The sequence below is a fragment of the Sinocyclocheilus grahami genome, unplaced genomic scaffold (genome assembly GCF_001515645.1).
Source record: "Sinocyclocheilus grahami isolate Dianchi unplaced genomic scaffold, SAMN03320097.WGS_v1.1 scaffold588.1, whole genome shotgun sequence".
Lineage (NCBI taxonomy): Eukaryota > Metazoa > Chordata > Actinopteri > Cypriniformes > Cyprinidae > Sinocyclocheilus > Sinocyclocheilus grahami.
The window spans coordinates 1,185,161-1,203,589 of NW_015505767.1; the positions used below are offsets into that span (position 1 = coordinate 1,185,161).

At 37.0% G+C, this 18,429-nt stretch overlaps 1 protein-coding gene across 1 annotated transcript in view; it reads left to right on the top strand.

The window, feature by feature from the left end:
• The first annotated feature begins 255 nt into the window (after nt 1–255).
• Nucleotides 256–18,429, top strand: part of LOC107557033 (phosphatidylinositol-binding clathrin assembly protein-like) — a 31,048-nt gene continuing 12,874 nt past the window's right edge. The window contains exons 1-12 of the mRNA XM_016240331.1: nt 256–1,033; nt 4,678–4,820; nt 5,063–5,138; nt 5,257–5,359; nt 5,513–5,606; nt 11,446–11,557; nt 11,735–11,841; nt 13,692–13,733; nt 16,245–16,330; nt 17,532–17,565; nt 17,754–17,896; nt 18,094–18,191. Of these exons, the coding sequence (XP_016095817.1) occupies nt 904–1,033; nt 4,678–4,820; nt 5,063–5,138; nt 5,257–5,359; nt 5,513–5,606; nt 11,446–11,557; nt 11,735–11,841; nt 13,692–13,733; nt 16,245–16,330; nt 17,532–17,565; nt 17,754–17,896; nt 18,094–18,191 (1,168 nt within the window). The 5' untranslated portion in view covers nt 256–903. The remainder of the gene's footprint in view (nt 1,034–4,677; nt 4,821–5,062; nt 5,139–5,256; nt 5,360–5,512; nt 5,607–11,445; nt 11,558–11,734; nt 11,842–13,691; nt 13,734–16,244; nt 16,331–17,531; nt 17,566–17,753; nt 17,897–18,093; nt 18,192–18,429) is intronic.

Below are 18,429 nucleotides of genomic sequence, written 5' to 3' on the forward strand. Positions count from 1 at the left end.
GTTATCCTGCAACCTCTTGCATTAAAAAATAAAGCATACAGTATTTTCCTCCATGTAAGCTCTTGAATGTGATATTGTAGTCCTGCGCAATTCAGGGCTGTGCTATGAAAAGAGGCAAGACGCCCCATTAAAGACTCTGAAATGGCCGTCTGATGCATTCTTATGTATGTACAGAGGGGGTTTAAAGCAGTGCGGAAATTCCACCTTAAGGTGCCCACCCCAGAAATTCTGACACAGGCCAATCGCCCCCCTCTCCAGTCACCTGATTCTGATACTGCCATTTTGCGCGGAGCGTCCGACCGTTAACTATAGGAAATTGGAATTGTTGCTTCATCAAAGATGTCATCAACGAGATGCTGAATTTTCACATTTAGGACCACTGCTGCAACTGTTTGACTGGGATAATATCCATATAATATTTCGTATTCTCAATAGCGCGTGCATTTATATAACACGTAAGGGCGCTGAAGGAATTTGGAAAATGATGCTTGGTATCAAATTCCGTGATGCACCGACTCCGCGCATGAAATGAAGCAGGGCGAGATTTTCCGCGGCTAGACGTCGAGAACGCAACGATTTTCTTTTTCGTTCGCTGAGATAGTTCGCTTCGTTCAAACAGCAATTACATGGTTAACCGGCAACACCGGAGGCTTGCGAGTAACATAGTGTCCTTTTTGCGCGTGCTGAACTGGTAGGCCTATTTAAATAACGGTCTGTCATTATATTGTCCTCGTTTCAGCGCGCGGTGATTGCTGTTATCTGAATGTCAGAGCATCCTCGCCCGTGTCCGCTTCGTATCAGGGTAGCGCTCTCCGCAAGACCGACTAAGCCCACGGAGCGGGCTCCCACACACCCCTGCAGCAAATAGATCTGTTTGAAAGACGATTTATTGAAAATCGTAATATGTCAGGACAGTCCATCACGGACCGGATCGCCGCGGCTCAGCACAGCATGACCGGATCTGCCATCAGCAAAGCCGTGTGCAAGGCCACGACGCACGAAGTCAGCGCGCCCAAGAAGAAGCACCTTGATTGTAGGTTAAAGCAGAAAAAACGCAGCGAAATGTCACCCGTTGTGTTTTGCACTGTGCTTCGGCTGTCATGTAGATTCACTCTTTGCCGGCCGCTCATTTGCTGCTATTTACAACCTAACCGAGGACATTCAGATGATAACAGTAGATGATTATTTCTGGACAACCATTATAGAGTTCATTTTATTCAATTAACTGAAGGTCACCGTGGCACGTTCACTCGAATGCGTGATTGACACACTGACCAATTTGCATACGACAGACCTCCTAACCATTTCACATGACGTTATTTATTTATTTAATCGAAATACATTCTAATCATTTTGATTCTATGCATGCCACATCGGAAATATCATAACTAGATGTTTATTAAATAAGTATGCTGATTCCTATGTAGACAACATGTACATGGCTGATTCCTATAGGAAACATACAACGTCAAGGGCATAGCATGATGAAGACTAGCTTGCGTGCGCAATGCAAGGTGCAAAAAGCTCGTGATTTTTGTACCTTAATTCCAGTTTTTAATGTTGGTGTTGCTGTTTGTATTTCTCCATTGTTGACCTACACAGTTTGCTATCCTAGTCTGAGTCATTGACGGTGGCAGCAGTATAATGCAGTGATGTTTGTAGCTTAGGTGTTTCATATGGGAACACTTTAACCTTAATCTGGTTTATCTGAACATAAATACTGCGTTGCGTTTCTTAAATTAGTTTTTTTTTGTATTCATTAAATATAGGTTAATGCAAGTAGCATAGTGTAGCTATTTATGTAAAAAAAAAAAAAATCCTGTTTACTGATCGAAATACCATCACTATCTTGGCAAGGTGATCGGTATGAATTCACTAATAATAACTAAGCGTAGCTGATTAATGAAGCGGGTTATCAATTAAGCTGTCAGTTAATGAGTCCAGAGCAGATGTCCTGTGGGGGACATAAAGAAAGCAGCCTGCAGATCTAATAAACTGTCATGCTTATTCAAAGTAATAAAGGTAGCAGGTGTTCTCTGAATATGTGCTAGCGTTCACTGATACAGGTTCTATTACCAGTTAATTAGAGAGAAATCAAGTGTAACTTTTGAGTAACCGCTATTCAAGCAATGTCATGTTAGATAACAGACCAGCATCAGTACAGATTGTTTTATTACAGTGAAACATCACATTTCTGGCAGTTTACTTTATATTATATAATTATGAACCGCTGGAGTAGACAACAGATAAATACTGTGCATGGAATGTCATTAGAATGAATATTTGCCAAATTCGTTGGTAGATTTGTACAAAGCTATGGAATTACATCTAGATTAACTATACATTTTATACCAAATATGTGGCTGAAAGAATGTGAACACCTGAACAAAACAACCTGATTATTAGACATTTGATTTCTAATAGTCAATTTGACAACTATGTTGTAGATTTTATGCACCTGTTAATAATGGGTGTAGCTGAAATAGCTAAACCTGTTCATTCCTGTTCAAGTGGTTGTTCTTACTTTTTTGACCATATAATGTTTCAAATGCATAAAATGTAAATTTTTCTGTTAGTACACTACTGTTCAGAAGTTTGGGGTCTGTAAGTTTTTGAAAGAAGTCACAAAGGTTGCATTTATTTGATAAAAAATTCAAACATATATATTTATGTAAAAAAAGAAATCCTATTTACTTGTAAGTCACAATAACAGAGATAGATTTGATTCTGAAATCGAAATACCATCACTATCATGGCAAGGTGATTTTTTTTTCATTGCACCTTTGTATGTGTCAGTATGGACACCTAACAGAAGACGTGAAGAATGAGGTTGTCAAAGGTTGCATTTATGTGATTAAAAAAAACTGTAAAAATGTGAAAAATTATTACAATTCAATATAATTTTTCTATTTTAATATATGCATGATTGTAGCTATTTATGTAAAAAAAAAAAAAATCCTGTTTACTGATCGAAATACCATCACTATCTTGGCAAGGTGATCGGTATGAATTCACTAATAATAACTAAGCGTAGCTGATTAATGAAGCGGGTTATCAATTAAGCTGTCAGTTAATGAGTCCAGAGCAGATGTCCTGTGGGGGACATAAAGAAAGCAGCCTGCAGATCTAATAAACTGTCATGCTTATTCAAAGTAATAAAGGTAGCAGGTGTTCTCTGAATATGTGCTAGCGTTCACTGATACAGGTTCTATTACCAGTTAATTAGAGAGAAATCAAGTGTAACTTTTGAGTAACCGCTATTCAAGCAATGTCATGTTAGATAACAGACCAGCATCAGTACAGATTGTTTTATTACAGTGAAACATCACATTTCTGGCAGTTTACTTTATATTATATAATTATGAACCGCTGGAGTAGACAACAGATAAATACTGTGCATGGAATGTCATTAGAATGAATATTTGCCAAATTCGTTGGTAGATTTGTACAAAGCTATGGAATTACATCTAGATTAACTATACATTTTATACCAAATATGTGGCTGAAAGAATGTGAACACCTGAACAAAACAACCTGATTATTAGACATTTGATTTCTAATAGTCAATTTGACAACTATGTTGTAGATTTTATGCACCTGTTAATAATGGGTGTAGCTGAAATAGCTAAACCTGTTCATTCCTGTTCAAGTGGTTGTTCTTACTTTTTTGACCATATAATGTTTCAAATGCATAAAATGTAAATTTTTCTGTTAGTACACTACTGTTCAGAAGTTTGGGGTCTGTAAGTTTTTGAAAGAAGTCACAAAGGTTGCATTTATTTGATAAAAAATTCAAACATATATATTTATGTAAAAAAAGAAATCCTATTTACTTGTAAGTCACAATAACAGAGATAGATTTGATTCTGAAATCGAAATACCATCACTATCATGGCAAGGTGATTTTTTTTTCATTGCACCTTTGTATGTGTCAGTATGGACACCTAACAGAAGACGTGAAGAATGAGGTTGTCAAAGGTTGCATTTATGTGATTAAAAAATGCAGGAAAACAGTAATATGGTGAAATATTATTACAATTTAAACATTTTAAACTTTTCTTTTTTAACATATTTTAAAATGTCATTTATCCCTGTGATGGCAAAGCTGAATTTTTAGCAGCCATTACTCCAGTCTTCAGTGTCACATGATCCTTCAGAAATCAATATGCTGATTTGGTGCTCAGGAAACATTTCTTATTATTATTATATTAATGTTGGAACCGGTTGTGCTGCTTCATATTTTTGTGGAAACGTGATACATTTTTTATTCAGGATTCTATCATGACTAAAACATAACAGCATTTAACTGATCACATTATAAATGGTTTTACTCTCACTTTTGATAAATTCAAAGGGATAGTTCTCATAAAAATGAAAATTCTGTCATCACTGACTCACCCTCCATACTATGGAAGTCTAAGGCTACAATCACCCATAGAAAGACACCCATACAGGTTTGGAACAACTTGATGGTGAGTAAATAATGACAGAATTTTCATTTTTGTGTGAACTATCCCTTTACTGCATCCTTGTTGAAACATATTCATTTCTTTAAAAAAGCCCAGACTTTTAAACAGTATTGTATATCAACTATTAAGTAGGTCCACCGACTTATTAAACCACAATATAATCGTCCTGGATCATGTACAGTCATTGTTTCTGCTCTGTTTTGCACAGATCTAATGCACTGCACCAATGAGCTGAACGTGAATATACCTCACTTGGCTGACACATTGTTTGAGAGGACAGCAAATCAAAGCTGGGTGGTGGTCTTTAAAGCTCTCATTACCACACACCACCTCATGATGTACGGCAATGAGGTATGAGTCGCTGCTTGAATTCTTGTTGTTCTTGTCAGTTTCTCAGTGAAATGTAGTGCGTCACAATATCAATGTAAAAGTACTTGCCAGGACAATCCTGACAGATTTTTGAAGTATTAAATCTTTCGGTTAGCTGTGAAACATAATATTTCTTGTTTTGATGTTTTTCAGAAGGTGTTTATTGTTATTATTCTGCTCAGTTTGCTCTACTGATAACCCTGCACTTGCTTTTTATCATCCAGAGGTTTATCCAGTACCTTGCATCAAGAAGCACACTCTTTAACTTGAATAATTTCATAGATAAAGGCGCATTACAAGGTACGTTTTATGGTTAATACTTCATAATAATTGTGTTTGTGAACCTACTCATCAGATTTATGCTGTATGTGAAGATTTAAGTGGTCTAAAGCACTGTATCATTGAACGTCTGTTCTAGGTTACGATATGTCCATCTACATTAGACGTTACAGCAGGTATCTGACCGAGAGGGCTCTGTCCTACAGACTCGTCGCAGCTGACTTCACCAAGATGAAGAGAGGGTGAGGCGTCTGTTCTGGGGAAATATGCCTTAATGAGCCAAATAAGACAAATGGCAGCATTACTGCAGAAAGAAGGCAGAAGGTGTACAGTTGTGGTCACACCTGTCAGTTTCATCTATGTGTAACCTCATACCATTAATGTGTCCTGCACAGGACGGATGGAGTAATGCGCACTATGAGCATAGAAAAGCTGATGAAGACTCTACCTATCATTCAGAATCAGCTGGACGCCCTTCTGGATTTTGAGGTACAGGATACAACATATTTCAGTTTCCAAAGCCAAAATTGTGTGTGAATAAAATTAAAATAATAATAATGATTTTTATTGGTACAATTGTGTAGTTATGACTACATAAATATCTTATCTTAAAACATTGCATGCTTTTGTACTGACGCTTTAGTCTCACCATTTCACACCTGCTCTTACATCGCTGCAGTTTTACACTGCAATTCAGAGACTGTAATTTCTTTCTTTTTTTTATTAATTACTGTGCATTATTTAACAAATATGGATCCAATAGCAGGGAATGTTGTCAAAGTATATTGGGTAAGTTGTCACAATGGGAAATATTGTCATTAAACAGCCTATTAAAGACGTTTAAACATTAAAATAATTTGACAAAAGTGATATATACTGTGTGTATATATATATATATATATATATATATATATATATATATATATATATATATATATATATATATATATATATATATATATATATATATATATATGAGCTAGCCAGGGGTGACCCCGAATAGTCGACGATTCGATGCTTCGATAGGAGGAGCCTGATTCGACTACCAATCTCACAGTCGAATATTCGCGGGTGGTCATGCCATTTTGGCTATATGGGGGTGCTCAATGTCTAATTTCACATAGAACTACTGTTTTTCTCCCACTAAGTTAATATACAGCCTATTAAGATAATGCTGTAAATAAGAATCTGAAAAGAAAGAAGCTTCAAATAAATATTTTAACGTGCGTGAATAAATCCAACCACCCTATAGATTCAAATTTCACTTCCCATAATCCGTGACCGACAGAGCATTTTGGTGGCAGGGATTTAAAACTTTAACAAGACTCAAATTGACACAGGCAGAGTGAAAGACTAGGTCGATCAGGTAGGGTACAAGTGATTTCACAACATTTCAGCCGGTTTATATATATCGTCTATATATTCTTTTTTAATCTCGTATAAGATATGCATTTGGTTGAGTTGAGCTGCAGTAAGGCGCTTCATTGTACGATGATTATCTCATCAGGACAAACAACAATGCAGAATATTAATAAACTATGACTGGGATAATGAGAACACTATTATAATAAAACGCTGTGAAATTTAAATTAGCGTTTAGTTGCCGTGTTTCTGCACGTTGTTGCGTGAAGAACGCGTCCACAAAAGGAGTTCATTCAGAGCCGTGCAGACAGACACGTTCATGTATTCGGGGCATTTTGTGCAGATAGCCTATAAGTCGTAATATTAACGTTATGTTGTATAAATAACGAAGCGTATTCTATATGAGATAAATGAGTTAAATCCCATAATCCCATTGCCTGCTGATTCATTCATCTTCAGCGCGCGCAGCTAGCTCAAAACAGAAATGCAGAACATTAATAATTAACTAATTAACAAGAATAAATTATAAATAATTAACGTTATAATGAGAGCACTATTGTAAAAAATGTTGTGAATTCTTAGGGTTTCACTGACGTTTAATGTTAACTATCTTTTAAGCAAAACAAAAAACATTATTAACCCGTCTGTATCTGCGAGGCGTCCGGTGTAGGGCATAATCTGGCAGGGGTGCAGATTTCGGCACAACACCTGGAGCGTTACACATTTTCCCTGTGTGTTAACGTAATTATGACTGTCGAATGTCTGACTTGACTCTTGTATTTTGCCCCGCCCCCAAAACATATGATTCGACTATCAGTCGAATATCGGCAAGATTCGAAAATTCCGATTCGACTACGAAAATCCTTAGTCGGGGACACCCCTAATATGAGCAATATCACACAAATAGCCATGTGATATCGCTCTATATCAGCATGGGTGTGATTCTGCCGTAGGTAATAACAGCCTTGTTGACATAGAGCGATACACATCATGGCTACTCGTGTGATAATTGCGTTTCAACAGACAGAAGTTCAACAGCAATTAAGTAAAAAACAAACACTGTCTTAAAAACCCTTTTGTGTGCGGAACTACTTCCTTGTGCCACGGATTCAAATCTCAAATTGACAGTTTAACAGATGAGCCCAAGCCTCTGTTACTAATTTGAAAACATCACTTTAGAACTAGTAATGAAGGAATGTTGCTTCGGTTGCTTCATTGGAGTATTATATATATATATATATATATATATATATATATATATATGAAGCATAAAAAATTAATTGCCTGCGTTAACATGCAAATTTTGACAGCGTATATATATATATATATATATACTGTATATATATCATGCCTACTGCAGAATCACAGCCGTACTGATATACAGCGATATCACATGGCTATTTGTGTGATATTGCTCATATTAGGGGTGTCCCCGACTAAGGATTTTCGTAGTCGAATCGGAATTTTCGAATCTTGCCGATATTCGACTGATAGTCGAATCATATGTTTTGGGGGCGGGGCAAAATACAAGAGTCAAGTCAGACATTCGACAGTCATAATTACGTTAACACACAGGGAAAATGTGTAACGCTCCAGGTGTTGTGCCGAAATCTGCACCCCTGCCAGATTATGCCCTACACCGGACGCCTCGCAGATACAGACGGGTTAATAATGTTTTTTGTTTTGCTTAAAAGATAGTTAACATTAAACGTCAGTGAAACCCTAAGAATTCACAACATTTTTTACAATAGTGCTCTCATTATAACGTTAATTATTTATAATTTATTAATTATAACTTGTTAATTATTAATGTTCTGCATTTCTGTTTTGAGCTAGCTGCGCGCGCTGAAGATGAATGAATCAGCAGGTTTTTAATCAATGGGATTTAACTCATTTATCTCATATAGAATACGCTTCGTTATTTATACAACATAACGTTAATATTACGACTTATAGGCTATCTGCACAAAATGCCCCGAATACATGAACGTGTCTGTCTGCACGGCTCTGAATGAACTCCTTTTGTGGACGCGTTCTTCACGCAACAACGTGCAGAAACACGGCAACTAAACGCTAATTTAAATTTCACAGCGTTTTATTATAATAGTGTTCTCATTATCCCAGTCATAGTTTATTAATATTCTGCATTGTTGTTTGTCCTGATGAGATAATCATCGTACAATGAAGCGCCTTACTGCAGCTCAACTCAACCAAATGCATATCTTATACGAGATTAAAAAAGAATATATAGACGATATATATAAACCGGCTGAAATGTTGTGAAATCACTTGTACCCTACCTGATCGACCTAGTCTTTCACTCTGCCTGTGTCAATTTGAGTCTTGTTAAAGTTTTAAATCCCTGCCACCAAAATGCTCTGTCGGTCACGGATTATGGGAAGTGAAATTTGAATCTATAGGGTGGTTGGATTTATTCACGCACGTTAAAATATTTATTTGAAGCTTCTTTCTTTTCAGATTCTTATTTACAGCATTATCTTAATAGGCTGTATATTAACTTAGTGGGAGAAAAACAGTAGTTCTATGTGAAATTAGACATTGAGCACCCCCATATAGCCAAAATGGCATGACCACCCGCGAATATTCGACTGTGAGATTGGTAGTCGAATCAGGCTCCTCCTATCGAAGCATCGAATCGTCGACTATTCGGGGTCACCCCTGGCTAGCTCATATATATATATATATATATATATATATATATATATATATATATATATATATATATATGAGCTAGCCAGGGGTGACCCCGAATAGTCGACGATTCGATGCTTCGATAGGAGGAGCCTGATTCGACTACCAATCTCACAGTCGAATATTCGCGGGTGGTCATGCCATTTTGGCTATATGGGGGTGCTCAATGTCTAATTTCACATAGAACTACTGTTTTTCTCCCACTAAGTTAATATACAGCCTATTAAGATAATGCTGTAAATAAGAATCTGAAAAGAAAGAAGCTTCAAATAAATATTTTAACGTGCGTGAATAAATCCAACCACCCTATAGATTCAAATTTCACTTCCCATAATCCGTGACCGACAGAGCATTTTGGTGGCAGGGATTTAAAACTTTAACAAGACTCAAATTGACACAGGCAGAGTGAAAGACTAGGTCGATCAGGTAGGGTACAAGTGATTTCACAACATTTCAGCCGGTTTATATATATCGTCTATATATTCTTTTTTAATCTCGTATAAGATATGCATTTGGTTGAGTTGAGCTGCAGTAAGGCGCTTCATTGTACGATGATTATCTCATCAGGACAAACAACAATGCAGAATATTAATAAACTATGACTGGGATAATGAGAACACTATTATAATAAAACGCTGTGAAATTTAAATTAGCGTTTAGTTGCCGTGTTTCTGCACGTTGTTGCGTGAAGAACGCGTCCACAAAAGGAGTTCATTCAGAGCCGTGCAGACAGACACGTTCATGTATTCGGGGCATTTTGTGCAGATAGCCTATAAGTCGTAATATTAACGTTATGTTGTATAAATAACGAAGCGTATTCTATATGAGATAAATGAGTTAAATCCCATTGATTAAAAACCTGCTGATTCATTCATCTTCAGCGCGCGCAGCTAGCTCAAAACAGAAATGCAGAACATTAATAATTAACAAGTTATAATTAATAAATTATAAATAATTAACGTTATAATGAGAGCACTATTGTAAAAAATGTTGTGAATTCTTAGGGTTTCACTGACGTTTAATGTTAACTATCTTTTAAGCAAAACAAAAAACATTATTAACCCGTCTGTATCTGCGAGGCGTCCGGTGTAGGGCATAATCTGGCAGGGGTGCAGATTTCGGCACAACACCTGGAGCGTTACACATTTTCCCTGTGTGTTAACGTAATTATGACTGTCGAATGTCTGACTTGACTCTTGTATTTTGCCCCGCCCCCAAAACATATGATTCGACTATCAGTCGAATATCGGCAAGATTCGAAAATTCCGATTCGACTACGAAAATCCTTAGTCGGGGACACCCCTAATATGAGCAATATCACACAAATAGCCATGTGATATCGCTCTATATCAGCATGGGTGTGATTCTGCCGTAGGTAATAACAGCCTTGTTGACATAGAGCGATACACATCATGGCTACTCGTGTGATAATTGCGTTTCAACAGACAGAAGTTCAACAGCAATTAAGTAAAAAACAAACACTGTCTTAAAAACCCTTTTGTGTGCGGAACTACTTCCTTGTGCCACGGATTCAAATCTCAAATTGACAGTTTAACAGATGAGCCCAAGCCTCTGTTACTAATTTGAAAACATCACTTTAGAACTAGTAATGAAGGAATGTTGCTTCGGTTGCTTCATTGGAGTATTATATATATATATATATATATATATATATATATATATAAAGCATAATTATATTATTATAACACATTAATGGTATATGCATAATGTGGCACATATATATATATACTGTATATATTATTTTATAATAATATTATAATTTACATAATAAATTGTACATATGTAAATATACACAGTATATAGATGACACATAGCCTATATACTGTAAATTATATTTATATTTTTATATGTATAAAACTACAGCAAAAATATCAAATAGAACATAGAGGAATAAAATACTTAACTGTTGTTTTAAAAATGTTAAAATAATATACATTACAAAATATAAAACACACAAAACAAAAACTCTCAGTCTTCCATGACGTTTATGAAAAATCTTCTTGAAAACATAGTTGAAGCTTTCACTTTCACAAACCATACTGTTACTGAGATACAACCCTTGTAGCAACTTACCCCTGTATGGCGCTTTATATGCGACTTTTGTACCAACACAAGGAGGAGTGGAAGTTTGATATTGCTTGATGATTTATAGATGCCTAGTAGGAATGCAGAAATACAGCAAGCCAATATTTATATGTTTTGATTACATTTGTGACTTTGTGCTTCCCTGTAGGCCAACTCTAATGAACTGACCAATGGGGTGATCAATTGTGCCTTCACGCTGCTCTTCAAGGACTCTATCCGCATCTTTGCTGCTTACAATGAGGGTGTCATTAATCTGCTAGGTAATGCATTCACCTCAAAGCAAAGATCCAATGTAATTCAGTAGTTTGTATTGAATGTGCAGCGCAAAAGTTGTTGGTCAAAGCAACTTTTATATATGAATATATTATATGTTTGAATCTTTTGTACTTCAAAGAGAAATGTAACTTGCTAAATTGACTTTTTTCTTCACTTCAAAGAGAAATATTTTAATATGAAGAAGAATCAATGCAAAGAGGCACTGGAAATATACAAGAGGTTTCTTATCAGGATGACCAAGCTCTCAGAGTTTCTCAAGGTGGCAGAGGTAAAACGTCTTCAGATATAATCCATGCATGGGATGGTTGGGCTCATCTTATTCAGGCCCTCTTTTGCTAAGTGTCCCTCTTGCCTTTTGGTCCAAGAACCTGTATCAGAGGTCTCCCCCTCATGCTGCCTGTTCTGGTGCCTGCAATGCATGCCTTAGCAGAAAGTCTCTCTATCTATCTGTCCCTCTCTACAACAGCAAGACCAGAGCTATGACACGACTGCAACCACAGTCCTTTAATATGCAAACGATGAGTTGAACCTTTGTTTTGCCGTTTGGATGCAGGCACAGTTGTCAATTTGGCCCCTAGGATCTATTGGATGAATAATTGCTTTAATGGCAAGATAAGATACGCTGCAAAGATAAAGCTTTGCTTCTGTATAGATGAATGAATACTGGGCACCTTGATAAAGGACATGATATTTTTGACAACTGTGCCAGTGTGATGGTTGGAATTTAGCTGTTTACTTTTGTCTGTAAAGCCCATTATTTTGATGTGTATGGAGGCATATATTGGGGAAAAATGCTAAGCACATCCTTCTTGAGTTTTTTGTTTGGTTTCTTCTCTTCTCTCTTTTGTTTTCTCCTTTCTTTTGCTTTTTGGCTGAATAATATGACTTCAGGAAAAGGGTGAAGTGCTATCCAAAAACTGACTAAAGTTGACTTTAAGAGCACATTTCTTTCTTTGTATAACAATGTGTGTATGCCATTTGTTTTTCTTGTCTTTTTTCCAAAGTCAACATTAGTTGTGTGTTTCTTTTGGATGTTTCTCACCTAGTCATGTAAATATCTCACCATTGACCTACAAGTGTCTTCTCACTCACCATCTCCGCCACAACCTCAATGTCTGTGTGTGTCCATCCATCCATCCAGTCGTCCATGCTTTCGTTTTTGGTTTTCATACACTGCATGGAGTAATGGCTCTTTTTCTTAATTCTTCTTTCTCCCTTCTCCACGTGCCTTGGTTTTCTCTTTTTACCGTTAGCAGAAAGTCTCTCTATCTATCTGTCCCTCTCTACAACAGCAAGACCAGAGCTATGACACGACTGCAACCACAGTCCTTTAATATGCAAACGATGAGTTGAACCTTTGTTTTGCCGTTTGGATGCAGGCACAGTTGTCAATTTGGCCCCTAGGATCTATTGGATGAATAATTGCTTTAATGGCAAGATAAGATACGCTGCAAAGATAAAGCTTTGCTTCTGTATAGATGAATGAATACTGGGCACCTTGATAAAGGACATGATATTTTTGACAACTGTGCCAGTGTGATGGTTGGAATTTAGCTGTTTACTTTTGTCTGTAAAGCCCATTATTTTGATGTGTATGGAGGCATATATTGGGGAAAAATGCTAAGCACATCCTTCTTGAGTTTTTTGTTTGGTTTCTTCTCTTCTCTCTTTTGTTTTCTCCTTTCTTTTGCTTTTTGGCTGAATAATATGACTTCAGGAAAAGGGTGAAGTGCTATCCAAAAACTGACTAAAGTTGACTTTAAGAGCACATTTCTTTCTTTGTATAACAATGTGTGTATGCCATTTGTTTTTCTTGTCTTTTTTCCAAAGTCAACATTAGTTGTGTGTTTCTTTTGGATGTTTCTCACCTAGTCATGTAAATATCTCACCATTGACCTACAAGTGTCTTCTCACTCACCATCTACGCCACCTCCACAACCTCAATGTCTGTGTGTGTCCATACTTTCGTTTTTGGTTCTCATACACTGCATGGAGTAATGGCTCTTTTTCTTAATTCTTCTTTCTCCCTTCTCCACGTGCCTTGGTTTTCTCTTTTTACCGTTTGGTTTCAAGTTTTGTTTTCCGTTCTCCCTCCCTTCCTTTTCTTTTGTGTCACAGCAAGTTGGAATTGATCAGGTTGACATCCCAGATCTCTCACAGGTTAGTGGTGCATTTCATCTCAGTTTCTCTCATGTGGCTTCACCCTGATCTCTCATTCACGTCTCACCCCATAGACCATCATCCCCAGCCCTGATTTCTTTTGACTTCCCCCTCATCTATCAGACTTTTAGGATAGGGGCCTCAAGAAACTTACTCCATACCCGCGCACTCCCAAGGAATCAGATGTGCTGTTTTGCATTTTCTGTTGTCGCCAGAGGTAAATGGGTACCAAAGCTAGTCTATGTGAATATTTACAGGTGCTATCTCTGATAGCTGTTGCCTTGATTATAACCACATTTGATTAGTAAAGAAAAGTCAATTAAGGTCTCATTAAAGCTTAGTGCTTGCCCCTCGAGCCACTATTTCTTACTGGCATATACCCATGAGAAATTTGACTGCTTGTAATTCTAAAGCTGCGTTTTCACCGTCTCCGACACTCGCATAGGGCTGCCGCACATTTGCATTTACCCTCCGCTTATTCACCAACACCACGGTAGGAAAGAATAACGAACGAATTAATATTTATTCACAAATGGCAGTTGGAGAAAATAACTGTTTAATAATTATTAAATGATTATTTCAGACTTCATTATTATAGCCACCAATTCTACAGAAGTGTTTAAAGATTAATGATTTAGCGGGGGAAAAAATGGCTAAACGTCACACTCACGGTTTATAGATTGGAATACATAACATCTGTCGCATGTGGTCTAGTCACGGAAGTTGAAATATTTCAACTCAACCAAAGCTCAAATCCAGTCCGCAAATTTCAAAATGCGTGATTCTCCATTGGAAATTAATGACTTCTGGTCTGTCGTTTGTCAGAGACAGCGAAAAGGCGGCTTTACATGGATTGATATATGGCTAAACGGTGCTTGTGCGATCTCTGCCACGCTGTACGTGGCCAGTCTGACGTTGTGGGCACAGGCTCGCTAAATAAAGTGCTCTCCTAACCTGTAAGCACTCACCTTTGCCATATATCTCTGTACTGGTAGGGTATTCTGCTTGGATAGCTTTTTGGGGAGAAAAGTGAATGTGCACTTAACTAAAAGAATGCCTTAAAACTGGAGCTGGGGACTAAATTCTGCCTGGAACCTCATGAAGTTTTATAGTAAGCAGCGCTGCCAAATATAGACCTGCTTTTCCGGCGTCTATTGACAATTCTGCCGAGGTGCCGGGCATTGATGTCCCCCTTCAGTTTGCCACCATTTGGCATTTTTGACATTTTCATTTACATTGGACAGGGACTCCTGAAGGTGTTGGGCTGGCACACTACAGAGTGGTACTTTAATGTCAACAAAACATTTTATTGGAAGGAGTGCCTTGTTTTCTTAAGCTGAAGCAGTATTCAGAAGGCCTGCATTCTATTCTCAAGTACTCTATCATTAGCACCATTGATTAGGCTTATTTCATAAGTCCTATTTAAGTGCCTTTTCTTGTCTGTAAGCTAGATATTCATCACGGCCTTTTGTATACTCCTGCTCCTGTAGTACCCTTGTCTTAACTTTTCTTCCTTTTTTATCTCTCCTTTAATAGTGTGTTGTTTCGTTGCATATGTTTCAGATTTCTCAGTAGAATGCTCCCTCTATTGTGTCTTCCTTAAAATTACCCGTCTGAGAAATCTGCTCTTTTGTTATTCATGAAATTTCCTCCTCTGAATTGGCATGCACACCGGACACAGCTCGTGGCCCAAAGGCAAACGTTGTGTAAGAGCACACGAATCCTTTCGGCCGACATTTCGATTTCAATTGACGTTGCTCTTTTTGGACGAAAGTGCAATACATGCATAAAATACTGGCGGTGTGTGCTCACTCAATGTTTGCCTTTCTTTGGTTAACCTGCTTTGGCTTCCAAGTGTTTGGGATTCTGTCAAAATGGCGATGCAGACATTACAATCAGCCCGAAAAGCGGCACAGCTACAATTTTACTCCTGATTTATTTCCAAGAAATCCAAGTGGAATCCAAAGATTAGCAGGTTCTGCTGTGGCCTTTGATACCTGTGCAGTATGTGAGTTTATATCCTGTGCATGATTAGAAAAACCCCCTTGTAGGTCAGTCTGCTTTCTGTTTTTCATGGTTTTAACTCTTCTTGAGTGATCTCAGCTGATCTCGCAGGTCTTAAAGGGCCTGTCGGAGAACTTGCATGGGAAACAGATATTGTTTTGCATGTGTAGCTTTTAAGCTGAAGTCCTTTCCACTTGAATTACTTCAGTTGTGTTTCCCCTTTGTTTTCAGAATCTCATAACCACTATTAGGTTCTCTTAGTTACGCAGCCTTTGTGTGTGTGAAGGTATGAGTGTGTGTGAGAAAGAATACAAGACAGAACAGTAAAATATACATGTCGTTTTTGCATTAATTCCTTATTTTATGATTCATAAATAGAAGTATGTTAGGTGCAAATGTTTGTGTGTTTGTGTATGTATGTGTGTTTTGATCATTGCTGCTACTGCTTTTAACCAATAAGTTGCCTAAAACCTGTGCTGCCTCATCCCTTCTCAACCTCACCACCAGGCTCCCAGCAGTCTCTTAGAAGCTCTGGAACAACATCTGGCTTCTCTGGAGGGCAAGAAAATTAAAGAGGCCTCTACTGTTAGCAGGTACTTGAATTTATGTTGGGATTCTGTATAAGGGTTAGTGACAAATACGAATGTCAGGAATGATGACTAGGATGAAAAATGATCTAAATTTTAGTTTATATGCAACTGCCAAGTTATTGGAATTGTACCCTTTTTATTCATGCTGATTTAATACAATTAAAAAATGTTCATACAACCAACATTTTGATTTAATCACTTGAAATCAATGTTTCTCAACCTTTTTTACTCCAAGGTGTTCCCTCTTTTCCCACAACAATACTTAAAAAATATTTTACTCACAATTTCTACATAATTAGAAAAATCTGTATTCTTTAAAAAAAAAAGGCCAGTGGCGTTTTAAGATTTTATTCATTTACATGACATTTCCAGGTCTAGAAATCACACTTTGTAAATTAAAGTAAAATTTTAATAATTGTAAGTCATCTTGAGGCCCCTTTGAAAGTGGTTGGGAACCATTGCTCTTGATATAACTTGTAAAAATACTTCCCTTCACCATGAATACCCTTCAGTTTACACATCTTAATCATTATTTGATTTTATTTTTTACTTTATTTTTATTGGAGTTATCTGTATGACCTGAACCAAACATGCCTTTTATAAAGATCACAAAATATCTCATATAGTTTTTAAAAACGTACAGACCTTGACACGTAAACATGAGGGTCTTTTATAATTTTCTTGTCACATGACATTTTTTAAAAAGAAATAATAATAAAATATAATGCCATGTTACTTTTAAATTTTTTTCTTCTAAAATGTTATTCTTTGAATGAGATATTTTCTTTGCCAATGAAAAAAAAATCTCCTGATGCTACCTAGATATTTTAGATTTACCACAGAAAAAAAAAATCTCAAAATCAATTTTTAATCAGAAATTTAAGATTTATTCATTTCTGCCACAAAGCGTAGACAAACACTTTTTTATCACCTGGAATAATCATGCAACTTTATCAAACGTACAAATACTTTTTTCTGGAAGTTGCATTCAAAATCCACTTGGCCCAAAATTAGGTGCCAGTTTGAATGCTCTGTTCAGCTCATAATCATGTTGTTATGGTGATTCTGGTTCCCACAGTAAGGTTTTTACAGATCCTCATAATGTACACACTGAAATTTTCCTAAATAACGCAGATGATTTGTTTGTTTATGTATCTGCTGCTATCAGACGTTCCAGTAAACCATTCTGTATTTGCATTCATAGGGAGGTGGAGGGTGACAGACTACAGCCTGCAAAGGTAAAAAAATCTAATTCATTTATCGCTTCATATTTCTGTCAAATTGCTAATAAGTGCTGACTTCACATCAGCATGAAACATATTTTCAAAGTCCTTCCCTTTCGCATATTTTTATCCAAACAATTATGTGTTCTCGGAAACATTCGGCATCAATGTCATCAGTTTCTGCTGTTGTTTCTGTTCTGCAGGCTGTTCAGCTCAAAGACATAGGCATGCAGACCCCAACAATATCTCCCAGCGGGCAGTCTGTGGGCAGTGCCAACAGTAGCTGCACCAGCAGCGGAGCCACCGAGCTTCTGTCCAGTCCACCTGATCTAACCATCACAAACGGGTACATGAGGCTGGTTTTTCTGGAGTGTTTCTAGTGTAGTGGCACTTTAATATGAAATAGCATCACTCTGTATTACTATATTTGCATTTATTCACTTAGCAGTCACATTTATCCAAAGACAAATGAGACCAAAGTTGCAGAAGTGATTGTGCTTCCATTACAAGGTTTAATTGTATTTTCCTGATTATCCCAAACAGTGTGCACAACTTCACCAATGAACATTTTGATCTCCAACATAATTCCAGCACCCCTGCTCTGACGACTACCCTACCAGCCAGTAACAACAGCTGGGGAGGTAATTGAACTGGCACAAAACTGTTTCTCTTCATTTTCTATATTCTGAGTGTTGTGGCACTCTTCATTAATACAATGTTAATTTTGCTCTTTCTTCATTTCTTTGTTATATGGCACATTCTCTACTTGTTTGGGACTCAATCGAGTGAGTATTTTACACATTTTTATTATACGTTTAATAGCTTTTAAAAGGGAAGTGTGTCACTTTCCGAACGATTGCAAAAATAATATTTTTCAAG